Source organism: Numenius arquata, chromosome 7 (genome assembly GCF_964106895.1).
Source record: "Numenius arquata chromosome 7, bNumArq3.hap1.1, whole genome shotgun sequence".
Lineage (NCBI taxonomy): Eukaryota > Metazoa > Chordata > Aves > Charadriiformes > Scolopacidae > Numenius > Numenius arquata.
Window position 1 is genome coordinate 10,796,621 of NC_133582.1, and position 26,910 is coordinate 10,823,530.

At 43.5% G+C, this 26,910-nt stretch overlaps 1 protein-coding gene across 1 annotated transcript; it reads right to left on the reverse strand.

Moving 5' to 3' along the window:
* Window positions 1-688: 688 nt before the first annotated feature.
* On the reverse strand, window positions 689-19,469 carry CCNC (cyclin C). Its single transcript, XM_074150361.1, has 12 exons — window positions 19,363-19,469; window positions 18,526-18,632; window positions 14,737-14,821; window positions 14,424-14,493; window positions 12,844-12,895; window positions 9,496-9,551; window positions 8,171-8,206; window positions 6,377-6,468; window positions 5,571-5,638; window positions 5,182-5,261; window positions 3,113-3,231; window positions 689-2,471 (listed from the first exon to the last, which is right to left on the reverse strand). Exons 1-12 carry the CDS (start codon window positions 19,392-19,394, stop codon window positions 2,417-2,419), a joined length of 852 nt encoding a protein of 283 aa, XP_074006462.1. The 5' UTR covers window positions 19,395-19,469; the 3' UTR covers window positions 689-2,416.
* Window positions 19,470-26,910: the final 7,441 nt, after the last annotated feature.

The window sequence follows — 26,910 nt, forward strand, 5'->3', positions numbered from 1 at the left end:
ATGCTTCTTTAAGTTAAATAACTTGTTCAGTTAAATAACTTCATCCAGTTCACTTTGCTTCCTTTTAGATTTTTCCTTAAGTCTTTTCGGCATAGATGGCCCGCGTTTGCTTTGACACTCCACTGTCACCTATAACCATATAATCTGTGAAGAGTTTCAGCCACCTGTCTTTTAATGAGGTACCTCATTTCTATGGATTTCTCTCCTTCGAAGTGAAGCACAGTAAAAGTGATTTTTTTCTGTCTGGTTGGTAGCAAAGCTGTTGAATTCACATTATGTGCCGTTTCCTGTTGTTCCAATTTACGGATTTCTTTCTATAAATGTCATCACTGAATCCAGTTCCTTTGACTGCACTTAATTGCCTTTCACTCTTTACACTGGAATGAGAGCTGGTAAACCTGTCCGCACCTCCCCAGTAGAGAAATGACTAAAGATACTTCTATTTACCACCAAGAGGTGTCTGATATTTTAGCTCTGAGGTTTGTCACACAGGTTATTTAGGTGTGAAGACTGCAAAGGCTCTTGAGCAGCAAGAAAACTTTTGGTCACTCCAACCAGAATTCTTCATTAATCGTGTGAAATCCCTAATTTCAAAACATTAGCTTTCTTAGCAGATTTATGTGGTATATGTGAGAAGACTGCTGTTTACCTAGAGAACGGTTCCTGTTTAAGAACTACACACAGTGGTCAAGTTGCATTGATTTATTTCTAGTCCCCAAGTCCACATTACAAATAGCACATTTTAGACTTCAAGAAACAAAGGTAAATAGCCACATTCCACTTCATCAATCAAGTGTCTATAAAAGGTAGGGATCAAATGGCAACAAAAGTAGCAAAGACCAAACTGTATATATTTTCTACTTCAGGGAAGTGGTTTGGGCTTGTTTACCTAATGTTTTACAAAAAGAACCTGGACAGAAATAAATGCTAGTAGCCTAATGGGCTACATACGAACACACTTCAGTTGTATTTCACTGAATTTCACCAGCCAATTACAAAGACAGGTATTTGCAAAAACAGGGTTGGTTTTTTTTAAGGGGCCAGTTTTTCGAACCAAGACTCATCATACAGCAAGGGCTTTCAAGAATTTCCCTCCAATATTTCAGACCAGTGAAATGTGTTGCTTCAGGAAAATAAAAAAAATTGAGAACAATGTTACTGCACTTTATTTTATCATTCAATTTTTATACTTGGGCAAGTCAGCATTATCATTCAAAATGAAGTTGTACAGAACTCAATTAAAAACAAAGTCATCTAAAAATCAAGAAATTCGATTTAGGCCAATTCCTGACTTGAGTGGGATATCTGCCTGAGTGAGGAACACAGGATATGGCCTTCTGTTTGAAGGAATCTCATTTTCTCCAGCACACAGTTAACCAAGGAATCCCATTTCAGTTATTCTAAGGAGTTGCTCCTAACATCACAATTAAAATTAGCCAGTATGAAGCTCACCAAAAGCTTGATCCTCTTAAATAAACTCTCTAACGAACCACACAAGTTCACACTAACAGTGAAGGCAGACTAACAGTGTATATCTTTTGTACAAAAAAAATCCACCATAAAAAATAGCAATCGTATCCAGATTCGTACTTGATTGTGAAATATACCAATTGTGCTATACATTATGTTTACTTGCAAAAAAAAAAAAAACATAGTATGTTGGGTTTTTTTTTCATTCCTAACACTTGAAATGTTTAAGAAAACTGCAGAATCACTATACATATTGCACTTCTCTGGTAAGCTGGGCTACTACGCTTCATGGCAAAAACATCCAAGTACATCTACTGAGTAAAACAGCATTTTTCTAATCCAAAAAAAGGAACTGCATTTCTTTCCTGCAGCTTTCATTAAAACTGTAACAATATTCTTTGCAGGCTCTTCTAGGCTTTGTTTCTGAGGGGTTGCTGTGTTGTTACAGGATTCATATTTATTTAAAAAAAAAAATAAAAATCAATAAAACTCAAGGTAATGAACAGATTTAACACACAGTGCACTATCTTCCTTCAGTCACAAACAAAATGAAGACAACACAAGTCATTAATGCAGTTACACTTAGGCTTCAGGTTACTGTCGCTTTAAAAATAGTTCACTTCAATGGCAAGTTACAATTTTTTCAAAGCAAACAAAACCAATAATGAACTATTTGTTTTGAGTGGATAGTGTTAATCTTTTGCAGCTTGGTTTAACGTTTGATTCCTTACATTGAAAAATCTTAGTACATTTGCTCCAGCGTCAGAGAAAATGATGCAGTTTTAGAGGAAAAAAGCTTTCAAAATGCTTGACACAAACAAGCTATTTATTCTTCAAGTTCTTTGTCAAAGATGTTACTAAAACCTTCTGTCCATTTCATGAACACAGGAAAGATCCCAGGATGTCTTGAGTCAAAGTGGTCCGTAAAGAAGTTCTTTGGAATGTTTTAAGATTGGCTATAACTAGAGTTCTGGCTACCATTTGGACCCTGTTCTCCTTCACTGTTTGGAAGAAAAAAAAAATAAAACAAGACCACATAATCTTCAAAAAGAAGCATCATACTACATTTTTGCCTTTTTTTTTTTAAATTAAAAAAATACAATATTCTGAAAGTAGTAAAAACGTTTTGAAGAAAAATACTTCAAAATATACCCAAATAGGTTAAGATACTCTGCTCAGTTTCATTAAAAATGCAAAGGTTATTCTCAGCATGCATAAGTAACTTCAGTGTATTTATTTGAATAGTAATTTCAATATATCCCCATGCAGCTGCCTGCTGAATCTACTTCTGAAGTCAGCATTTCAAAGTTCACATTACACAAGCACGTGCACAGGAATTTGCATGTGCAGATTCCCATCAGTGATATTTAATCACAGTAATTAAATACGACATCAAGCAGGCCCACTTCCAAGGAATCTGGCCTTGCTAAGTGGTATCGATCACCTTCTAATTACATTAACGCTCTCCACGAAACCACAAAGATTCTGCTTCTCGCTAGCTCCTGAACAATCAGACTGGCTGTTTATAATAGAAAGGTCTGCACTGTAAAAACACATGCTGTACCTCAATTAAACATTTACTCATTCTTAAGACAGCAGTCCAGTTTTTCCATATGAAAGGCATATTAAGGAAGTACAGTACCTGTTTGGAGGTGGTTTTGGTTTAGGCATTTTACTAAGAATAGTAGCCATCTCTTTCCTCTCATCAAAGTTCTTCCACTGCTCATACAGCTTCAGAATAACCCTGATTATTTCTAAAATCTGATTAGAAAGAAAATAGGTCCTAAGGTCAGACACAATAGTGATTTTGTCACAGTCAGTTTAAATATGTAATTAATTAAACATGCCCCAAACTGAAATTAAGTAGCACAGTTTTCATAATATAAACAGAGCTATCTCACATTTAATCTGGTCTGGCAATCAACCATTTCTATAATTAGGGTTTTTTTTTTTTTATTTAATTGTGAATGGAAGCCTGAACAGTATATTTTCCCTCCCATTCAACTGTATATACCACTTCGCCACCCCTGCAAGCTGAATAGCTTTTCATTTGTTTACTTGCAACAACTGTCACAGCTTATAACTCTGCTACTGGGAAAATACAGACACCTGGCAGCAGGATTGCAGCTGATTACCAATACAGTAACTGATGGTTATCAAAGTTCAATACACATCAGAGGCACAGCGCAGGGAAAAAAAGCCCCAAAGCACAAAACAATGGTCTGAATTCCTTCCTTCCAAGAAACAAAGAGCCAAGGAGTGTCTAAATTCTTTTCTTATTAGTCGTATTATTATTATTATCATATTATATATTCATATATGCATATAATAATAATTATTGATATTTCATATTCCACTTTTGGAAGCATAACCATTCTCTACCGGTTTGGATATCTTCTATCTACTGCACCTCAACTACCTCAATTTCCTATTAAATTTCTAGTGCAATATTCTATATAAAAGGTGGATAACGTTTGGTTCATAATTTGTTTCATCATTCTCTAAATTAATAAAGTAGACTTATTTCTTCTTTTTAATACCTGGACTTTGATTAAATGCTAGAATAATATGCGTCCTTGAAACAAAAGTCATAGTTGGCTAAGAGGTCCATGGTGTTAACGTAAAAAAATCAAGCTCAGATTTTATCACTGGCACGAGAACCAGGACATTCAAACATGTTTAGTATCAAGCTTATGGTAACCTTATCTGTCAAATATAGGTTGGTTCTCCTCTGCTGCCAATTTATTATCACCCTGCTTTTACATGCATGGCAGCATAATTCAGAGCTCTTGAGGCAGCATAGCACCCACGCTGTGCTTAAATTTGAAGACGAATCCTGGAATACAAATACAATGCCAGGATACCATCAGTGGGATAAAGGGCAATAGAGAGGGCAATGGTATGTCTCATCCATAATATGCTCTTTCATTCCAGACACTCGGTTTCAAAAAAAGACAGAAAAATACGTGCAGAGTGAAACAGTGTGATAAGGACTTTGTGTGCTAGTTTGGCTTGCTTGCTGGAGCTAAAGGTTTAGCTGGACCTAAAGGTAAAGCAAAGGTTAAAGGAGTCAACCTAAAAAGTAAAAAGAACTAGCAAAGATGAAAAACATGATTGGTATGAGAACAACTGCACCCTGGAACCTGATAAATTTATGAAGGGGATTATCTGACCTAGAATTTTCAATAGCAGGAAACTCCGAACTGAACGGTCTTGGGGTCCCCCTGTTTAACATTGACTGAAGTCACAGCCCTGGTCATCCTGAAGGTGTTGGGAACGTTTTACGCTCTGCTGTACTATGTACATTCATAGGGAGAAAACAAGGACAGCATGGAGGCACGATGCTGAAAAGGGAATCAAAGTCACACGCCCTAGAATTTAAAAGTCAATCTTGAATGTTGAAAAACACCAGGAAATCTTTTTCTGGCAAAAAATGCAAAGGTTCTATACTTCCATCTGAAAAACAGCAACATCAGCAACGCTTTGGCGCTATGCAATGGTTCTGTCTTAACTTTCAGAGCAGCGTGATAACCAGATGACCTGACATGGTCTCTCTTCCCGCAAGATCTGCCTCATTTCAACAGTGCCTAACACGTGATCACTGAATGACGTTCATATCAGTACCGCAGACGTGGAAGACAGTAGTTTTACAACCACAACTACCATTTCTGGCCAGTCCATAACAGGTGGTGGGAGGAAAAAACAGAGTACCTTTTCCATATCAACAGACAGCTCAGCAAACCATTGCCTTGCATCCTTCTGCTGGACAACACAGGCCACGTGTAGGCAAGCTGCAAAGATCAGGCAACATCGATACTGAACAAAGATCCACTCTCAGTACAGTTGAAAACAGTCTATTTTTAATAAGTCAGACAGAACACTATACAGTTCAACAGAGAAAACTGGGGATTAATGATCTGATTTTTCTTCAAGACTTGCAAAGTCTTTTTTTCTTCAAATTGCAAGGCTACACTGTCAGTACCATATGAAACACAAACTGAAGCACCTTCTGAGGGCACTCTAAGGAATGCTCGTTGATGGGACAGCGCGCAGAATACATCCATTTAAACAGGACAAGAGACATTACTTGTGTTACTTACCTAGAGCTATCATGAAAGGAGGGTACAGCAGACAAAGATCGGTTCTATATGTGTCATTCACTATCCTCCTGTGCAAAAAACAACTTGTAAGTACAGTCCTATTCACCTTTAGACTATATGACTTCAGAAACTGCTGTCCGTTTATAAATATCTTGTCAGTTTCCCAGATGGCAGAAACAGTAAGGCTGCAGGGGGAAATGGCAAGGGAAGAGATCTCTTCCCTTGTAAAAAAAAAATCTCTTAAAGCCTTTCATTTTTTCCCTTGTAGTCACAGAAGAAGTTTCTTTGGAAGCACTGTATTATAAGCATCATAAATGTCATTCAGCAGAGGGTATTGACACATACCATAAAATAATTATCCCTGCTTCACAAGTCAGGGCAAGCATAACGGTAGTACTTTTACTGTCTTTCTGTGTTTGAGAAACAGTTTAAGAACAGGAGTTCTGCAAAACACAGCTAAAACCCCCTACATACTGCTTCTACATCCTATGAAGAGATACAACAGAAAGCTGACATTAATATAAATAGATTACCTCTACTCATAGTCACCATTCAGTAGCGTAAAAAACCATGCTATTAGAGCTAGTCTAAAAATAAAAATTAGATCACTGCAAAGTAAAATCATTACAGGGTTAAAGACAGAATAAGCTAAGTCAGGGATGTGTACCCACACAGGCTAACTGGGGCACCCTCTGTATTCAAATATAGCTAAGTCTGCTTTTGCTTAACCACCTTTGAAGCGTAACAGTTAAACACTTGCTTTCTTGCTGAAAGGAGACACTATGATTAATCACTGTCTTCATTACCATGCAAGAGGTAGCAGCATGTCTTCTTGGCCCATATCTTGCACATATTGGAGCAAAGGTCTATAAGGATGATATACTATCAAACAGCAGTCCTAGGAAAAATGGCAACAGGATAAAAGTTAGATTACAATGCAGAATGCACCGTCAGTTCAGATATAAAAAAAAATAAATAAAATTGGTTTACAAGTCAATTACTGATTTATTTATTTTTTTTAAGTAGCATTCCGACACCTAACCCTGCTCTAATGAGGGCAGTGCTCTCTCTAGAATACCATTACATGGCATGGTTGCCAGTCTGTCGATGTCTTTCCCCTAAGAGACAGAGAAAGCCACATCTGCAGCACACTGAAACCTCATTTGCTTACAAACCCGTAATTCCCACTTGGAAATACAAAACACTGCCAGAAAACAGTCTGTCACTAAATACCATACATGGAAAGCATGCCAAAATAATTGACACTGGTTTGGAAAGAAAGAAAAGAATTCCATTGCTCTCAAATCCCCTCTTTTCAGGCCCAGGTTGGTGTAAACAAGAAGGAATAATCATCTGGCTGAAAGTGGCCAACTGTATGGATACTATGGGGAATAGCCGCATTAAGATATGCATGTGTGAGACACAGTTATCATACATACTACATATTGCATAGTGTATTGGAAAACTAAGTTAATCCCCAAAACATAACTTCTTGCAAATGCAGTTACTTGTGATAAAACTCCTGTCTACAAAACTCAAGAGTTACTGCCACGTATAGCAGAGGTATCAAGGACTAAATCTAAGCAGGGTATCTAAAAAGGGGTTATAACAACTGTAGGCACAAACAAAAATTTTGATCCCATCTCCTCTGTGCCCTGTTCCCAAAACATACCCTGTCCCGGTTGCTGCTTAACTCACTTGGCTCCTCCCTGGTTTCTCTCTCCTTTTCTCTGCACTTGGGCAGAACCACCGCGGCAGAGCGAGCTCGGTGCCCGACCCACCCAAGTCCAACCCACGTGCAGAAATCAGGCACCGCTTCACCTAAGCCCTCTAAGAAGTCTGGGCTGCATCCTTTCAGCTGCCCTAGAAAACACAGCAACGGGCTGGCAACCCTTACAAAAAGCAGCTACAGCTCCTTTCTTTGAAAAGGCCGGGAAGAAAATGTCACCTTGCGCTCCTTTCACCCAACAGCCTAATAGTTACAGCAGCAGCTCAGAAAACGGGAGACCCTGCATTCAGTTTCTTCCTCACAGGATTCAAATCCACATCTCACATCCTGGCAGATTACTCTAGTTATCAGGTTATAGACTAGCCTGAGTGAAATACTACCCGCACCTTCTGCTGAAGCTGGACCATTGTACGAGTCCAGATTCTTCCAGGCAAGAAGAGGGCATAGCAAGAATACAACTTTTCATGCTGTGGACTGGCCACTCGTCTGGGGAAATAAGGTCATGGCATCCCATCCTAGTCTCTGCATCAGGACTTAAGAGTTACCTTTCTTTAAAAACAGAAGCAGTTCTGGAAACAGAACTTATTCTTTACTCTTTCCAACAGTGCTCTAACCAGTAGGACACAGAGCCACACACACACACACTCGTCCTGTCCCCACTGCTCCCACAATCTGCCCTCTTTCTGTTGAGAAGGCCAGCTTCAGCGCAAGGAGCTGAGAATGCCCAAATGAACAATTACGGCATTCTGCTGAAAAATGTAAATGTTAGACCTGCATGGATATTGTTCTAAAATTGGAGCGTGGGGGGAAAAAAACAACAACAACAACAACAAAAAAAAAAGGACGGCAAACTATCAAAAACCCCACTTACCATTAATTCTAAGAGATAGAATTCACATTCTAGTATCTGCAAGGAAGTAAAATCACAGTTAAACAGCAGCATGTTTCAGACAACAGAAAGAATTAACTGGCATCCAGTTTAACATCATGACCCCACAGGAATTCTCAACACATATTTCCAACATTCCTAAATGCATTTCATCTGAAACCACAAAACCAAACGAAACTCAAACTATTATTAGCCATTGCCTTACCACTGTTATAACTAACTCCAGTCATAGTAACAATGCGTTTAAACGTTTCGGATCAAGTTTACTATGAACAACTACTTCATTGGCAGTACCTGTCTGATTTGCTTCAACACTCAGCAGCAGCAAATTCTTCCCAGTGTGTAAATACTTAACAGCAATAGAGAAGCCCCTTTTTGTAGAATTAGAGCCTCTTCATCAGGCCACTAACAAGCCAAATGACCTTTTAAAGTATTTTCAGATTTAATCTCATATGAAATATTCTGTCCAATTGTAGCAATTGAATCAGCTCTCATCTTCCATAGAGACAGTGATGTATTAGTGATGTTAAGGAAAAGACTGGACTGCTTGGGCTATCAGAAAGCAGTACTCTAAAATACACTTCCATCTGCCTTTATCTGTAAAATAGTGGTATTATTGCAAGGTCTTAGACATTTTATATTCTGGTATGTTATTTGGCTTTCTAGATGGGGTGAAAAGCAAACCAACAAAAAAAAGGGCAGTATTTGTCACAGCCGATCTAAAAAGAATTAGATCTGTTTAACTTTCAAAATACTACAGCACAGGTCAAACAGGTTTCAAGAAAAACTACAAAATTTCTCAGGACTGTGACTGAGAACGCCTTGAAAGCCACTGGTAAATCTAAATTTTAAATAATCAATAAAAATTATTTATGAAAAGCCATTACATTTTACATGCAAAAATAAAACTGCTTTCTGTAAGCCAGCTGCTCGTTTGTGTAAGCTTGGAAGCATCCCAGGTGCGAAGGCTATTTACCTTCCCTGGAGCAATGTATTTGTAAACAAGAACATTCAAAAAAAGCTACAGCTCTTTTATCATCATACTAAATTAAAAATTACTATTCCAGTCACCCAGCCACATCGCTTCTCTTATAGCATTCCCATCAACAATTTAAGGAAAGGAGGTTATATGAGATTTATTACTTTTAAAAGTAACGTTCCCAATAATTTATCCAAAATTAATTATAAGCACCCTGACATATGAGTATGAAAATATTTCTTTCTTAGAATTTAAAAGACAGGATTTCCTGCTAACAATTATTTGTCTTTTAATTTATTCAATCAAGTATTTCGAACAGGATACTTACATGGTTCATCCTATAAGGAAACTCCTTCGGGAAGGCATATGAGAACCTAGTTTTCACTACAGTAAAGAGAAATGAGTACATTAAAAATTATGTAATTAATACTTTTACTTCTTTCCCTTTCTGTTAACTCATCTGTATACCACCCTTCAAATCCATCTGGCAGCACAACTGCTTGCAGCACAAAAAGTTTGTATTTGAAAGAGAGAAGTGATAAGATTTAAGATCCTGAAACCCAGAAACCCAGATTTTCACAGGTACTCAGTCAGACACTTGGCTGTTGCTTTGGGCACCGTTAAATCTTCTAGTTAACTGCCAACTAGTTTATAGGCACCTCACTTCCCACAGGTTATCACTCACAGAGCTATCTACCTACCGATGTCACTCAATCTGGTGATCGCTTCAGGATCTCAGTTCTGACAATAAATCCAAATGCCATTTTCAGATGGGATTTTTTATATAGGCTTGATCCTTCAACATGCAAGATTTTAAACCATGTAATAAAGTCTTAGAAAAGCAAGACCAAGGGCAAGGCGAGAGAGCTCAGCCAAGAGATCTTGTATGTCCATGATGCAAAGATTTTGGGTATGCAAAAAACAGGCTCAAATTCAAAGCAAGAATTAACCACACTGCAGATAGATGTCCCAGGCACTGGATTGTCAGACATTTCAAGCGTATTTCTCTCCTTGAAAGAGACACCTAAGCATCTGCTTAGGCATATGATACAATTCAAGACACTTGCCTCCAACAGAATGTTCAAATATTTCTCCCTTTTTTAGCTTATGATGATCCCCAATTTGGGTACCTAATTATCCTCATGCATTTTACAAGGAGAACAGGTACAAATAGCGCACTGTTAAGAATTCTGTTAAGTTGCAAAACCAGAGTGATTTCCTGTTAGACTGCTGAGCAAAGAAAAACCAAAGTACACAAGAAGATGTGGATTTGAGATTTGCACAAGTGAAACATTTTAAAATCTATTTTAAGTCCCTGCCCTCCAAGGAAAACAGGTAACATTTAAACATCCTGGAAGTGGACAGTATTTCTTATATTAATGACAGACAGTACAGTATGAATTGATACTACTTCCAGAAAATCAGTACGACATTCACTTTGATGAAAAGGCAGCACCAGTCTTCTGGACTAAAGAATTCAACATTTAGACCTATGGTGGCCTTTGCTAGAAAATTTGCTGTAGGACAGTAAGACTAGTCTACTGCTTGGAAATTTTAATTATTCCAAGAAAGAGAAGAATGAATAAAACAGATTTCTCAAGAAGCATGCAAGCTGAATAGATATATAGTAAAAAAACTAACTGCTTTGAGGGGGAAGATAGGGAAACAAAACATTTTCCCCACAAAGCAAGCTGCAGACACAACCATATGGAGCTGTGCTTTTAGTGAGCTGTGGAAACAGAGCGAAAAGCTTTTGAAGAGGTTGCCAGCTACCAATCTGAGATTATCTTCCTTCCAAAGGAAGCATGTGTTACTACCTTCACGTTTCCACCTAACTAAAAGCAAACAAACCTTTTCAACCGACCACTGTTACGCTAGTCATCCCTTTTGTCAGTTCTCTTTTACTTGTCTCACCTCATCTTTTTTCACCTTTTGTATGAAGATCTCCAAAAAAATTGCTGTGTGCTACTGAAGCAACTCTGGTAAAGGAAGACCAGGTAGAATACAAGACATAAACGCCAGGAGAAAGCCTGTTGTCCCCGCTTCCATGAAACGCAGAGTACTTATCAGGTCAGGCAGGGCTTCTAGGTCTGAAGGAAGAACTAAGGGGGGAAATCTGCAGGATTCTGAGACTTGGGAATTTCAGAAACAGCATGGCTCAGGACAAGAAGTCCAATTAAAATCAGCTACTGTGTATTTACCAAAATCCATCCAGCTTTCTCACTGATGCATCAAAACTGCCACACAGGTCAGTGCTTTGAGATGCTATGCTGTAAAAATAGCAACTCTTACTGCTAAATCCAGTACTGGTCTTGGTCACGCTGGCACTGAAGATGCGTTTCAGTTCCTGGTGGTGGAACTGTCATTTGGCCAGCCCCATGGACTGATACGCTTACTGCATGTGGATGCTACAGCAGCAGCCAGTCACCTGTCCCCTCAACAGCTAAGAGGGGCTTTAAAAGCACTGACCTACATTTTGAAGAGCACAGCCAGGAACTGCCTACTGAGAGCAGCTGGACCTTCTGGATCAAATTATAGCATTCAGTTAAGGAAGCCACCACTAAGACCTTGAAGGATGAGATGCAAGTTACAGGAGCTGGGAAGTACAAGGCAGGTGTGAAAGAGAATGAAGTAACTACAGTGTGATTTTATTGCATTTATTTGTGAGCAGTATGTAGGTTATAACACATATTTTAATAAATAAATATCATGTGCAGAGACTATATTATGATGGGAAATAAAGGATTAAAAATATAGGAGGTACGGAGCCTACCAAAAATTCTGAAAACAGGTACTTCCTTGAAGACACACCTGCTATAACACAAACAAATAAAGCCCTAAGCTTCCAATTAGGAAGGACATGGACCTGTTGGAGCAGGTCCAGTGGAGGGCCACGAAGATGATCAGAGGGATGGAGCACCGGCCCTATGAAGACAGATTGAGAGAGCTGGGGTTGTTCAGCCTGGAGAAGAGAAGGCTCCGGGGAGACCTCAGAGCAGCCTTCCAATATCTGAAGGGAGCCTGCAGGAGAGCCGGAGAGGGACTCTTTGTCAGATGTAGCGACAGGACAAGGGGTAATGGTTTTAAATTGGAAGAGGGGAGACTTAGATTAGATATTAGGAAGAAATTCTTTACTGTGAGGGTGGTGAAGCACTGGAACAGGTTGCCCAGGGAAGCTGTGGATGCCCCATCCCTGGAAGTGTTTAAGGCCAGGCTGGATGGGGCTTTGAGCAACCTGCTCTAGTGGGAGGTGTCCCTGTCCATGGAAGGGGGGCTGGAACTCAATGATCTTTAAGGTCCCTTCCAACTCTAACCATTCTATGATTCTATGAATTCTATCTTTGAGTAGTTCAGAAATCAATTTACTACTCAAGACTGTTTATAAACCTCAACAGTTTAATTTTATTACTTGGGTTTTATTCATGCTTGGCATAAGTTCAAACAAGAATAAATAGAAAAATAATAGAGAAAGGACCCATCTGTTTCTATATTTAAAACCAGAAGTTATTTATTCTGTATCTCTTTAATTGGCTCCTAGCAGCCAACATGCAAGCCCTCCTAATGACATGATAAAAGGCTACTTTTTAAAAAATAAACAGAACAAAAAACCACAAAGAAAATGTCTCCCTACAGAGACACCTAAGTATATAGTATAATGAGAATCACTAATACTTACATACAGAAGTAGCAGCAGAAATCAACCTTGTATTTGAAACAACACCAAATTCCTGAAGAAAAAGAATGGTAAAGGAGGTGAACCAGCTGAAATACCATATACTCACAATGTTATCAAATTAAAGTAAGGGCTTCTTAATAAAATGGGCTTCTTTACGAAGAATTTCTCTTTTTTCCCCACCCCTTTTTCTTTCTTTTTTTTTTTTCCTTAAGGTGAACAGAGTAAATTAAAGGATCTTAGATAAAGAGTTTTTTCATTTATTAGTTACTTCGCTGTTTGAGTTATGAGGGACAGTAAACATTTATGAAAGGTACTAATGCCACAAAAGCTTAGTTGGCTAACACTCTACAAGGTAAGATAGACAAAGAGGGCTTCAAGAAGGTACCTTTTTTTTCCTTAACCTGCTTGGAGAGAAAACTGCCCTTAGAAACCTGCCATGAACTACCTTTTTTTAATTATGCTTCCATGAAGCCTTAGCTTCTCTGCTGAGACAGCCAGCAAGCTGAAAAATTTCTATAGACAATGTTCTTTCAGAGAAGTGCATAGCAGAATCGTAACCACTATAGCTGCCCTCTAAGGTTGCAGAAGCTATAGCATAAAGAAGGCTGCACTGACTTCTAGTAATTGTTCTGTAATATAAGGCAAATCTGTCTATGTACGCTCTATGTCTGCACTTTCTTAATGGCTTAATTAACAGGCTAATAAAAAAATACTCTCTCTCCAATATTCTGCATCTTTCTCCTTTCCTTCATCTCTTCCAAGCACTGGAAGGTGTCACAGTATTTGTACAGAAAACAGTATCATGTGTAAACACTGGTTTAATAGGACTGCTTCTACCATCCACTAGGTATTTGAGTTCCCCCTGTAAAATTCATTAGTGCTGACATATCAACAATTGGCCAATTTGATTTTTTTTCCACTGCACAGACACTTCTCAAACACCTAAAAAACTTCCTGCGTTACAGAGGGCTAAGAGCAGCGCCCAGCTGATGCTAACTCTTGGCCACCTTCAAAGTGGACTTCTGATGGGGGAGGCATTGGAGCCTTCTCACCACTGTCCCTAGTAGGTCAGTTCCTTACGGTAATTTCTCAAAGACACCATATGAGCTACAGCATACTTGTAATGAAAGTGTGGTAAACTCTGAGGATCCCTCACTATATGAAAGCAAAAAGGATAATTAGGAAAAAATTTCAAATTATGTTTTGAAGTTTGAGTAAACATAAATAAGGAAAAACACACCAGAAAGGCAACGCTGCACGATTTAAGAGACAGTGTATGTAAATATGTAAACATTGTATGATGGTGAAATAGCCATTTAAAATACTCTTTCCAACTTTCAGAGGCCCTTCAGGGTTAGTATTTCAGACAAAACTGTGAAAGATCAAATACTAAATAACACATTTGAAGGCCTTCTCCATCTCCTTTTCTTAAATTGCTATAGAAATCCATACAAAAAAAAAAAAAGAGAAGGTTTCAACCCCCAAAGCATGAAGAACGACAAAAAGTTTAAAAGTCCTAAACGTTTTCTCTCTCTCATACATCACATAATTTTACATTAAAAAATTGTAATACTTCATACCTCTACTTTGGATGCCAAAAACACACACGTAGGAGCCATTAATACTGGATCTATACTTTTTAGGGAATATCTGAAATGTTATAACAAAATTATAATATGTTGTTTCATACACGTAGAACGATTAATCTATTAAGAGCACCACACTTCCTTTTGAAAAAGCAAAGCTTAAGTTAACTTTATTAGCATAAAAGCTTTACACCATCCAGAAAACAAAAGTGGCACTGTTTTTAATACAGAACTGCATTTTAAAAGGGCTACCAAAATGTGCCTAGCAAATGTTTTATTCTCATACCATCATAGTAAACAGTCCTACCTGGCATAGAATCTCTTGAAGTAGACTGTAGCAGTGGCAATAACTTGTTGTCTTAATTTAAGATGTTCACCTAAAGCCTGGATAACTTAAAAAAAAAAAAAAATGAACAAAAGCTTGAGTTGAGTTTTACAACAGTTTGACACCAAAATAGCAAAGGATCTCAAAACTCGACTAGTGCTGGGGATTCTAAGGAGCAGCAGCACAGTCTTCTCCCTCAGTTCAGATACGTCCATTCTGGTGACACAACTTGTTGCTGGAAACCTACAGACCTGCAGGTGAAGAAGCAGCACTGCATCCTGAAGCTTGTGGACACCTTTAAAAAGGGAAAGGTAACTTGACTCTGCTGTGTACAAAGTGAGTATGACCTCTAAGAAGATGACAACACAAATCTCAGAAGGATAAAAGCTTGGGTATTCCATTTTAGAGCAAAACAAATTCAAATACTTACAATATAAGTCTCTGGCTTTTCAGTGCCATGCAAAATGGATGGGGCTTTTTTTTTTTTCCCAAACAACTGAAGCTGCCAACACAAACATGGTCATTAAATTTGGCAGAGGCAGCAGGTGTTAAAAAAATGACATATTTAGTCTTGGGAGAGGGGGTGGGAGACCAGAGGATGCAGTCAGCTGCTCCATCACAGTGGTCCTCTGCCAGTTGGCCAAGAAACAACCCTGGTGTCATCTGTGCAGGTAGCTCTTGTTTGGCCTCCCAGGCAAAGGAAAGGTGCCAAGCAAATTAGATGCATCAAGCTGGGATTAAGAGCAGGGGTCAGATATAGAGAATGGCAGAGAGAAACAGAAGGTTGCTACTTGTTATTTTTCCCATGCTTCTTCACGGTCATTATCCCGAGCAAGGCTCGGCTGTGTTAACACTCGCTCCTCCCTCACCAGAAATGTCCAAAACAATAATTTAAAATAGACTTAAATATATATTTGAAATATGTACAGCAAGATCAAGACAGTGACCACCAACTGGAAAAGCAAACAGTACTGTCATCAGTCATCACTGAATTCTTAGTCTCTACTTAAGCGCATAAGTCCAGATTTTTTTCCTCATGCCCTTATCCCATATCACTTGGGAACAGTCAGGGTGGACCCTACTCTCACTTTTAACGAGCAGCATGGCATTTTAAAACACACAAATATCAAGGACATTGTTGGCTAAAAAGTGCTGAACATAGGAGAAAACCACCCTGAACAGCACTTATCATTAGCAACTTTTTTTTTCTCCTCCTACAAGAAACGGTAACTAATTTGTCACCAACTATAGATCACCCAAAGCATCATTAAGTCCCTGTCCGTGTCATACCACTCTTTTCCTAAAAACAAGAATGCCAAATTGAAACTAGCTTGCCAGTGACAGGAGAAGCAATACTGCCAGAAATGAGGCTAAGCTCAGTATGCAATGTCTGTACAAATATTAAAATATTTATCAGCGTATCTTAGAAGGTTTGAAAGGATTTTTCCTTTTGATTTGACCATGGGGCTACAAAGCTGTCTTACTATTAAGGCATCAGAAAAATCCAAATACTAAGATAAACAGAATTCTCCAAATATGTTTCTCACTCCCATGGGATTTTCAGGAACGGTTAGGCCATCTGCTGTCAGAGAAATATCAAGCATGGTTTAGCGAAAAAAATGGACAAGAGCCTAGAGAGACTTAATGAAATGGAAGCTTGTATATGCTGGGAAAAAGTCCAATACTTGTAATTAATTTTTTAAATATTTTAAAAGAAACTATTGGATTATATATTCCCTTATGTTTACAAAATACATGGTTCCAGTGGTTTTTTTAAAATAAAAATTGGTTTAAATCTGAAGGTTTTTAGTAGCCTGGAACACAAACATTACAGCTTCTGCCCTAAACCGGAAAGGGAAATCAATTAATGTGATTTTCAACCAAAAACCCTATTAAGACTTGGTGATCCAAAGAGAGAAATCAAAATCAACTTCCTTTTCCGAACTATTTTAGAAGATGATAGTTTTCCTTCTCTACAGTATTTACGTTGTGAGTAGCTGCGTATGGCCGTACAATCGGTTGACAATCTTGGTTTCCAACGAGGAGGCAGCAGGAAACAGCCTCTCTCCAGGAAATTTCTTGGTTGCTTTAGGGAACAACCATCTCCTGGGCAGACACATGCTGAACGTGTCTGCCCAAGATTCATCTCCCTACCCAGGTAGGCCGGGAGGTGGGAGAGGAGAGGGGGAGGCTCGATAACCCCAAAGCAGGGTCCCTACGCAGAGGCAGGTGACGATACACCACACATCAAGGGCTTGAAGAGGGCAAGCTCTGCCTGAGCTCCCACCGGCACGGCGTCCTCCCCATGAAGGCGCCTCTCTCTGCTAGAGAAGGGGTGAAAGCCCAGCCCCACTCTCTCCTCCAGGGCAGGCTGTGCTCGTAGGCGTGGGAGGGAGATGCTGGCAGAGCCGCTCCCCAGCTGCCGCAGGTCACACACGGAACCTTCAGGGGAGGCAAGGAGTGCCAAGGGAAAGGAGCCCGAGAACCACGAACTGAAACCACCTTGTCTACTTTGTCAATCTTTGTTTACGCAAGAAAAATGCTGAAGTGAAACGCTTTAAAAAGCGTATCTCATAATTCAAATTAATACTAGTGAAAATTAGCACAGACACACAGTTTTAGAAACATCAGTGCCCCGTTTTCTCTTTTTGCGTTATGAAGCTACACCACCTCGTTTTAACCTCATGGAATTTCAGGAATTGACCGAACGGGTAAATCATTGCTAGCTTGATTTCCTGGTGCCATATAAGCCACAAGGCAGATGTATCCACAGCAATCAGATTTGCAGCATACGCCATTATTATAAAAATAGCTAAGCTAAGAGAGAAGCTGGGATAAGTACCTCTCACAGATACAATTCCAGCACTGACATAAGATCTTCCAGTCCCTTTGGGAAAGTCACTTAACTTCTATGTCTCAAGTACGTCTGGCCAGATAGCTGAAAAAATAAGCATTCTGTATGCTAAAGGACTGCAGTGAAAAATATTTAAAGAGCTGCCTGCGAACAAACTACTACTTAGCAATATCCTTTGCTTAGGGAGACATTTTTTTTTTAAAACGCTGAACAATTGCACGGAGAAGAGTTTAAGTGCCTGAGTAATCTAATATGCTCCAGTGTGGCCATTCCTAGGTTTAAATGCTCTGCAGGATAAAGTAAGTCTTAGGTAACTTCACAGACAAGCCCCAAACTCTTTGGGAGAAGAGGCTGCCTGCCAACAGCTCTCAGAAACCTCTAGACAATTTGAGAGCCCCCCAGCGCCGGGAAATCAGTCACAAAGCCAGACAGGGGCTGTGGCACGGGTTTCAAAGAACGTAACTGATCACAAATAACGAGTTCCCAAGTTTTGCTGTTTAACAGGACTGCAAAGATCAGCTAAAATACTTACCACAGCCTAAGAGCCCACCAAAAGCCCAATCTGAGCATTAATGCTTGACACAGAGCCCTTCGCATGCTACCTTAGCAGTTTCTGCTTGCTTCTCCTCCTTGTACGTTTTTAGTAAGAACCCCTTGAAAATAAGAAAGCGTACCATGTTTCGTCCCATCACAGGTTAAAACGTTACATATGCAGCTAACCTGCCTGTAGGTTCTCCTAAAATTGTGTTAATACAGCAAACAAATTACAATGGTATTGACATTCCTAAAATAGGGTGTGAAAGCATACGGAACACCACAACGAAAACATGACACTCTCCAAGCAATTCAAACTTGCATTTAGGCATGGCAGCTACTGTGCAGATTTTACGGCAGAGATAAAAATAAAACGGTTTTACCATTAGTAAAAAATATTTGTAGTTTCCAATATTCTTCTTCGGTCAGAAATTTCAAGTCTTTCTGGCGTTCCTTCAACAGATCTTGTTTATCCAAAATCCATTGTAAACTAAAAGAAGGGAAAATGACTTCAGCAACTCTTTGCCAATGTTATATTGAGCGTCCCCCGCGCAAGCAGGCAACGGACTGAGGCTCGGGGCTAAAGGGCTAGTGGCCTTTAACCAAGCCACAGAGAGCCTTCTCAAGGAGATGTTCACTGGGGTTTTCAAAGTTAGATATCCTAGAAAAAAACCCCAAACCCCTAACTAGCAGGGATTAAGATTAGCCTTTACCTATAGCAAACTAAACCGGCTGTAGAGAGGCTGGGCGCTGTGGGTAAGGAGCAAGGTTTATGTTATATTTAGCTCACCCTGGGCACCCATTTAGACCCGGTCGCGCCCAGCACAGGGTGTTTTTAAGGCAGCTCAGCCCTGGCCGCCGCTGGGGACACACACATGGCACCCATGGGGGACCGCAGCCACCCCCCACCCCACGGCCGGAGACCACGGCGGCGGCCGCAGGCACCGGGAGGCGGCTCCCCTCACGGAGAGCCCCCGCACCTTCCGAGTCCGGGCGGCTCCCGCCGCTCTCACAACTCCAGCCCGCCTCCCGCCAGGGCTCCGCCGGCGAGCAGGCCCCGCCGCCGCCGGCAGACCGGGGCCCAGCGCCGCGGCCGCTCCCCCTCGCCCCCGCCGGGCCTCCCCACCGAGCCGCGCCCCGGCAATGAATGGACAAAGCCCGGCGGCGGCGGCGGCCCGCGGCCCCCTCGCCCCGTCCCTCCGCCGCCCCGCGGCACCCACTAGTGCGAGCTCTGCCAGAAGTTCCCGGCCATGGGGAGGAGAGGAGAGAGAGGAGCGGGGAGGAGGCGCCCGGGCCCGCGATGCCCCGGCCCCGCCGCGCCGCCGCCGCCGCCGCCCCCGCGCCGGCAGCAGGAAGGAGGCGGCCGCCACCGCCCCCCCGCGCCCGCCGCCGCCGCCGGCCGGCAACACGCGGCACTGGGAACCGTTCCCCTGCGCGGGGGTTCCGGGACACGGCGGGACAGGGCGGCCGTCGGCGGCGTGGGGCTGGTGCTGCTGCGGCCTGGCTGCCCCCACGGGGGGTGGGCCGTTCGGGATCCCGCCGCCTCTTTCCTGCGGGGTGGTGGCTTCGTGGAGACAGGGGGCAGCGTGGAAGGGACCTTTAAAGATCGTCCAGTCCAGCCCCCCTGCCGTGGGCAGCGACATCTCCCACCAGACCAGGTTGCTCAAAGCCCCGTCCAGCCTGGTCTTGAACACCTCCGGGGATGGGGCATCCACAACTTCTCTGGGCAACCTGTTCCAGTGTCTCACCGCCCTCACGGTAAAGAATTTCTGCCTTATTGCCCAATCTAAACCTGCCCTTTCCCACTGCAAAACCACTGCTGCCTAATTTCAGTACCAGTCTACTCCCAGTAAGATCCCAGTTGGGACCACGTGTTGCCTTCTGTGACGTCTCAACCATGTCTCGATTAAAGCTTCTTGATAAACTTTTAACTTTGTTCTTTAGACATCACATAGCCCATTGGTTCCCATAAGACCACTTACTTGTCTTGCAAGTGTCTCCACCTCACCTAAATTTCCCTTTACCTTACCCGTTCCTGAGGTTTCAGGCTTCTGCTTGCTCCATCCCGGAATTTTCCTCATTGGAGAGTGCCCCTGGAAGTAATTTTTTTTTAAAGTTTAAGAGGAAGAACCTGTGCCTAAACCCTTTGCAGCTTTCTTTTCATGCCCTTCCCTGCAGCAGTATCGGAAACACTCACAGGTCCTAATTTCGGAGCAGGATCTGAGATGCACTAATCCACGTGCTGCTGGGATGGGAAGGGTGCACAGGGCAGGAGCCGGGGGTGCTGGTACCCGGGATGCAGTGCTGCGCTCAGGAGCACTGTCGCTAGGGGAAGTACGCCTGAGTTTTGCAGCGAGAAAAGTGAAAAAGCAAGTATTTTAAAAGCCTGAAGGAGTCCAGCTGATCGCTAGCCGTTACCCCCGAGGCGAGCGAGCCCGCCTGGCATTTGGCGGGGCTGGGAGTGCGTGGCCACCCATGAGGGACCCTGAGCAAGGCTGCTGGGACTGATGCTGTTACAGGCCAAGTATCCACACTCCCGTTGCACGGCGGCTAAAACCCTACTCCGTGTTTGGAGAGGGGGGTCATTAACACCGTCTGGCAGCATGTAGAAGTGCCTGGTGGCCCTGGGGGGCTGAGATGGGGTCCTGGGCTATGGGCAGGGTGAGAGGAGCCCCAAGGTGTGGGCAAGGACAGCCAGGGCTGTGGGTGCCCTTGGGGCCCTGGCTCATGGAGCTGGTGCGTGGTGCGCCGGGACGGGTGCAGTAAAAGGGACCTCTTTGTTTTATGAGATTTAATGTTTCACCCAAGCATATTTGCATTAAAGCTGCTGTCTAAATCATTACGTTTTGCACTTTATTGCCTCGGCTTTCCAGAATGGTTTCCTAATTTGCTAAATCACCAAGAATGTTAAAAAGGTAAAACTCTTGGAGTCTTGAAGGCGAGCTCTACCCGTGTTCACGGGTGCCAGAAGCTGCATTCGTCCCTTCCTCTCCCCTGTCCTCCACATGCACCACATACAAAATTAGTGGATTGAGTAAGTCAGATCATGGTTCAGATCCACCCCTGCGCCCACAAAAGTCAGCAGTTTCTGTCAGCCATCATGGTGGCAGCAAGAATCCCTCCTACAAGGCAGATCCTCAGAGAGGTGAGGTAAATCCCGGTTTATCCTGCTGGGAAGATGGTGCTTAGTTCTAATGGTTGGCAAGACCTGTGAGCACACAAGGACTATTTTTTCCATGGTCTGACAAAACCTATTTGTTCTGAAATTTAAGTATGCCTTGTCTGTTTGCCCACAGTGTACCATGTGAAGAGCAACCTGCTTACTCCCTAGGGGTTCTCCTCACAGTGGGAAAACTCTCTCCGTCTCTGTCCACCACTTCAAACATCTCCCTCAGCTTCATCAGCCTGAACTGAGAGGCTGTCTGCAGAGCCAGAAGTAAATATCCTGCAAGGCAGTCAACACCGTCACCACCAATAAACAAAAAAATGGCTCTGTTCAGAAAAACTTAGGAACTTTCTACATATTCAATGAGCAAATAATTGAGAATATAATTAATGTAGTTCTGGGTAACTTTTGAGATATTCATATATTCATAAATATATGAATATATCTGGCATTGTGATAGGCAAAGATGAGCCTAGAGGTATGCAGGTGTGTATGCATATACATATACGTGTTTGTGTAGGGGAACCCGAATGCTGTCTTGATTTTATCATGACAGAGATGGTCTGTGCATGTCCATCCCTGTCCCTGCAGCGTACCAGGGGTGCTTAGTTTGGGCTTTGCCTTGGAGCTGGCAAAGGCTGGGGACTGGAAGCATTAAACCAAGAATTTCTGAGTGGCAGGAGCAGTGAGAAGCACCCAGTTGTTGTTCTTAGATTGACCAAGTACCCCTGAAAGGCATTTGAGACCCAATCCCACAGGGCTCTGCAGTGATCTGTTGCTGATGGTGTAGCTAAGATGCTGGAGATGCATGAGGAACTATGAAGCGGAGAGGGAAGATGCATGAGATAAGATGGAGCCAGTGGTGTTTCTAAATGGCAGTGCTGGCGGAATGAGAAACCTTTCTTGATAGATCAGAGAAAGTCTAGGTTTGAGTCGCTGTCTGTAAGTAGGAATGTGAGAGTGAGGGGTGAGGTAGGGAGGAAAGAATTTTCATACTCTGGCTGTGTTTCCTTTACTTCTCACTCTTGGTGCAAGGAGACATGATGGAGACCACAGGCTGCAGTCTGTGAGATTTCTATGGAAGCTCTCTGACCTGACACCTGCCTCCAAAATGCCATCCAGACCTTGCAGAATGTGCTGAGCATGTGAAAACTCAAAGGAGAAAGTCCTTACTCCACTATTTCAATGTCACAGCTACAAAGAGGGGAACCAGATTGCCAGCACATGCCTTTGGATCACAGCCACCCACGACCGCATCACACCCAGCTTAGCCCAGCACCAAGGAGCCAGCAGAGAGAGAAGCTGCTGTACAACAGAGAAGCCTGTCGTCGTCTCACTGAGCAAACTAGAGCAACCAAAATAGCAGCAGACCTCATGCTGCTGCTTATCACATCAAGCAAGCATCTCTTTGTTTCACCACCCTTCTCCACCTGCCCCCTTGCCTTTTTCTTGCTCTGCTTTGATGCCTGGCATTTTGTTACCTCACGTTGGCGATTTGTGTTTCTGCGTGCTGTTTCTCCTGCTGGGCAGGAGGCTTACCATAGCTGTGATAAATACCACTGCTCCGCTGCACACTGGGCACGGGGGACAGCTCTGCTCGCCCTGCACCTGGCACTGGAGGGGCTGTCTAACGCTGCTGGAGCGGGAGCGCCTGGCACCACAGGCTCATGCCAACCCTGCTCCCAGACTGTCTTTTTCTCAGCAGGACAGACCCCGTATTGCGTGACCCCATTCCACAGCACAGCAGCAGACCGCACCGGTGGGAGTAAACCACCTCCACCTGTGGAGGAGTAAACCCTCCTGGTGCCCTGCAAAAGGACATCCTGCACTGCTGGAGAGACCCCCTGCGGCCTGGCACCCAGTGCTTCAGGGGGTCCATCCCAGCCCTGCAGCATCCCCTGCGCAAAGGGACAAGAGCTCCTCTCGACTGGGGCGTGCTGGGGATGCCCATTGCCAGGGCAGGAGTCCCGCAGCTGGTCTGGAGCCGTGGGGCTGCATTACACGGCACTGGGGGGATTGCTGGTCGTGTGCGGCTTCCCTTGTCTCTTGGAGGACACGGATGCCGCTGAGGCTCCATCTCCCCGGAGGCCCAGCTGGGAGGTGCTTTTCTGGGCAGGGGCATGGCGAGGGGCAGACAGGGCAGAGCTTCTTCCCTTTGACATTGCTTTGCAGCCTTTCTTTTCCAGGAGCTGTGCGGAGGATCCCTTTATTTACCATGTCCTCTCTGTGCGTTTCTGTCAAAACAGGCAAACGAAGATTTCATGAAACAGATGTGCAGTGCTGCTGTGTGTGCGCCGATGTCTCCTGCTCAGCCTCGGACCTGGCTGCTGCTCTGAGGGACATCCAGAGATAGGATGAAAAAATTGCAGCCAAGAACCTGCAGGTAAAATTATACTTTGTCGTATTTGTGAGATGAAATTATCTGTCAGCTCTCGCTGATCTCTTCCCCCTCTGCCCCCCTAATAAAACCCGTCACAAACATATTGAATATACTTAGTAGTCCATCGCTAGATATAAATATACACAGGATGGTTGGATAGATTCTTTTTTTTTACAAAATGAATGCGTCTTCCAATCCACATGTTATGAACAGCATTTAAAATGATGGAAGGATGCTGCACATTCAGTTTTTTGTTCATGGGTCCTCCTCCACAATTCCAAATACAGTATTTCCTTTAGCCCTTTCCCTTAGTTGCACAAAGAAATAGTCTCTACTAATACTCTCAGGTTTTTTACATGTTTACATATTCATCTAATAACCGAAAACAGTACATCTCTTCTCACAGATCTGACAATAAGCATTCCTGTTTGCCCTCTTCTGTTTAATATCCCCTCAGGAAATGAATGAGTGGTACAAAACCAGATTTCCTGACTTTAATCAAGCTTCCACAAAACATGTCGAGAATGTGAGACATTTCAGGGAAGGAACGGGGAAAAGAAGTGTAAGTAGAATTGAAAACCCCTTCCAGCTTATGTTATGTCACTTCTAATGGAAGGCTTTGTTATGATTTCGCTAAGTTAGGTAATGTGACAGTTGTCTGATATTTTTCCCAATAATGGAGGTCTTTTAGGCTATATTCTGCAATGAGGGAGGTGGACTGGAGGAGTGGTGACTCTGGATGTGACCCCATGTCAAACCAGTGGGAAATATCCACAAATAATGTTTATCTACAAATAATGTTTATAAATATGAAACAAAAATCCAGCTGCTCAGTAGTATGTATCTGAACATAACGATCCTGTTGTTCTTGATTGACAATTTCAGGGGCAAAGGATTCATATCGGAGAATTATTTTATTTGAAGCACACACCCCCAATGCACACACACGCACAAAAACGTTGTAAAGGCAACTATTTAATATTTTGCGTAGAAGACAATCAGAATAATTTCATTAGATGAGGGGAAGACCTTAGAATAATGAGAGGCTGGTTTACAACACAAGGATAAATGACAAGAGATGGACACATTATTGAAACCATCAGCTCTGTTGTGAGAACTCCTTGGTGAGGGTGGCTGGTTCAGAAAGACGTTCTCAGCCACCAACCTGCACTTAAAATAATTTTTAAAAATTGCCAGCGTTCCCACATGGTATCCTGATATTTCAAAGGGTTTTCCTTTCTGGGCCACAGACACTCTGGCATTTAACCCCACCTCCTCTCAGCAAAATGTACACAGCAGGAACATATGCAGGATGGAGTATCAAATCAGTGTTATGTTGGTTTGAGGGTGGTTTGGTTTTGGTTTTTTTTTTTTGCTCTGGTCAGCTGGAAATGCATCCTCCGCCCCGATGGCTCAGGGTTTCTGTGCAGAGGGTGGCCCTGGCCCCAGCTTGTGGGGCCGGATCCTGAGCAGCACACCCGGTCCAGGCTGAGATGGGGATTAAACTGTCCTTCAAGCCCTGGGAGACATACAGATCAGCCTGCAGTCCAGACACCGACTGGGTGGCCCTTACTCATGGGGCATGTGTCCCATCAGGGAAGACTTTCCCTCCTGCAAAGACCAAGTTCCCAGGGTGAAATGCAGCCCCTCTGGAAGGGTATTTTGAGGATCACCCCCCTTATCCCTCCACCCCGAATCCAGCGCTAAGCAGAGTCACAGCTGCTCCTTCCCCTGTGTTGGAGCTGCAAAGGGAGGGTGGCTCCGCTAGGGACCTCCGCGGGGACACGGGGAGGGGACTGAAGGTGTCTGAGGTAGCCTGCACCTCGCAGGGAGAGTTTACCTCTCTCTTACCTCTTCACAAACGTTCAGTTAAGCAAGCATTAAGCCGTTGAGGGCGATGAAAGGCGTCCTGAGAAGTGAGGAGGCTGCCCAAGGCTGCCGCCCAGCGCGGGACAGGAGCTCTCTCTACCTGCCCCCGCACCCCTTAGTGCCTCGGGGGACCCCTCTGCACCCCAAACACCTTCTGGAGAAAGCAAGTCTGACCCGAAGGTGCAAGTTTTTGCGCTGAGCTATTGACCTCTCCAGAGGAGAGGATGCTGCCGTAAAACAGAAACGGCAGGCTGCCCCCCCCGCAGGGCACCGGGGATGCTCCGGTGCGACCGCAGGCTTGCACAGGGGCTGTCCCCATCTCCCCAAGATCTCTCCTTCCTTTCTTGATATTCCTCCAGGTTTTTACTCAAAACCCTGCGGTGTCCGTCCGTCCCCCCACCCCCGAAAGCGGCTCCTCTGCCTTCAGCCCCAGCCTCCCGCCTTCGCAAACTTGTTGTGTGGCTTTTATTAACTGGAATAAAATTAGGAGCACGGGTTTTTTGGGGTTTTTTTTTGTTTGTTGTTTGTTTGTTGGTTTTTTTTTTTGCTTGACTCGGCCCCGTGGGACCTCGGCAGCCGGGTTTTTCTGCACGACTTCGCAAAGGTATGGGGTAACCTTGAAACAACTGGGCAGGCGAGAAGGGGGGCTGCGGCTCCCCGGCGCGTACGGTGGAGCCTGGCCTGAGGAGAGCATACACACACACACACACACACACACACACACACACCCCGCCCCCTTCCTCGGTAAGCCCCTGACATTACCGGAGAGAAATGAGCGGAAAAGAGAGAAGCGAGTTAATTAGTTGCATCTTCGCCGGATCACGCTTGAGAGACGCTTTTCCGAGGGGAGGCTTCGCTGCCTCGCTCTATCTGGTCGCAAAACGGTTTCTCTCCAACCCAGAAGCTCAGAGGGGGTTTCTGAAACTATATAAGAAGGAAAAGCTATATAACCGGGGAGACAAAATACATCACTGCCGTGTTATGTATTTCCGTGTCTATATTCCCCCGGACAGGTCTCACAGGCGTGCATACACGTACATATGTGTGCGCACATCTTTTCCACCCCGTTTTGCGGGCTCCCAAAGGGAATTTGAGAAACTGCCGTCTTCTCGCTCCGGGTTTCAGCCGCTTCCCACGCAACCCGCCCCTGGGGCCGGCTCGGTGGGGCAGCGGGACGGGGGTGCCGCAGCCTGCCCCCACCCCCGACGGCACCCCTCAGCCGCTCCGCGCTGCGGACCCCGCGGGTCCGGGCCGGCTTCTCCTCCCGGGGGGGGAGCGCCGGTAAGGTTGATATTTATAGGAATTGAGGGACACGGAGAACGGGGTGAGCCGTAACCGCTGGCACAACGGGGC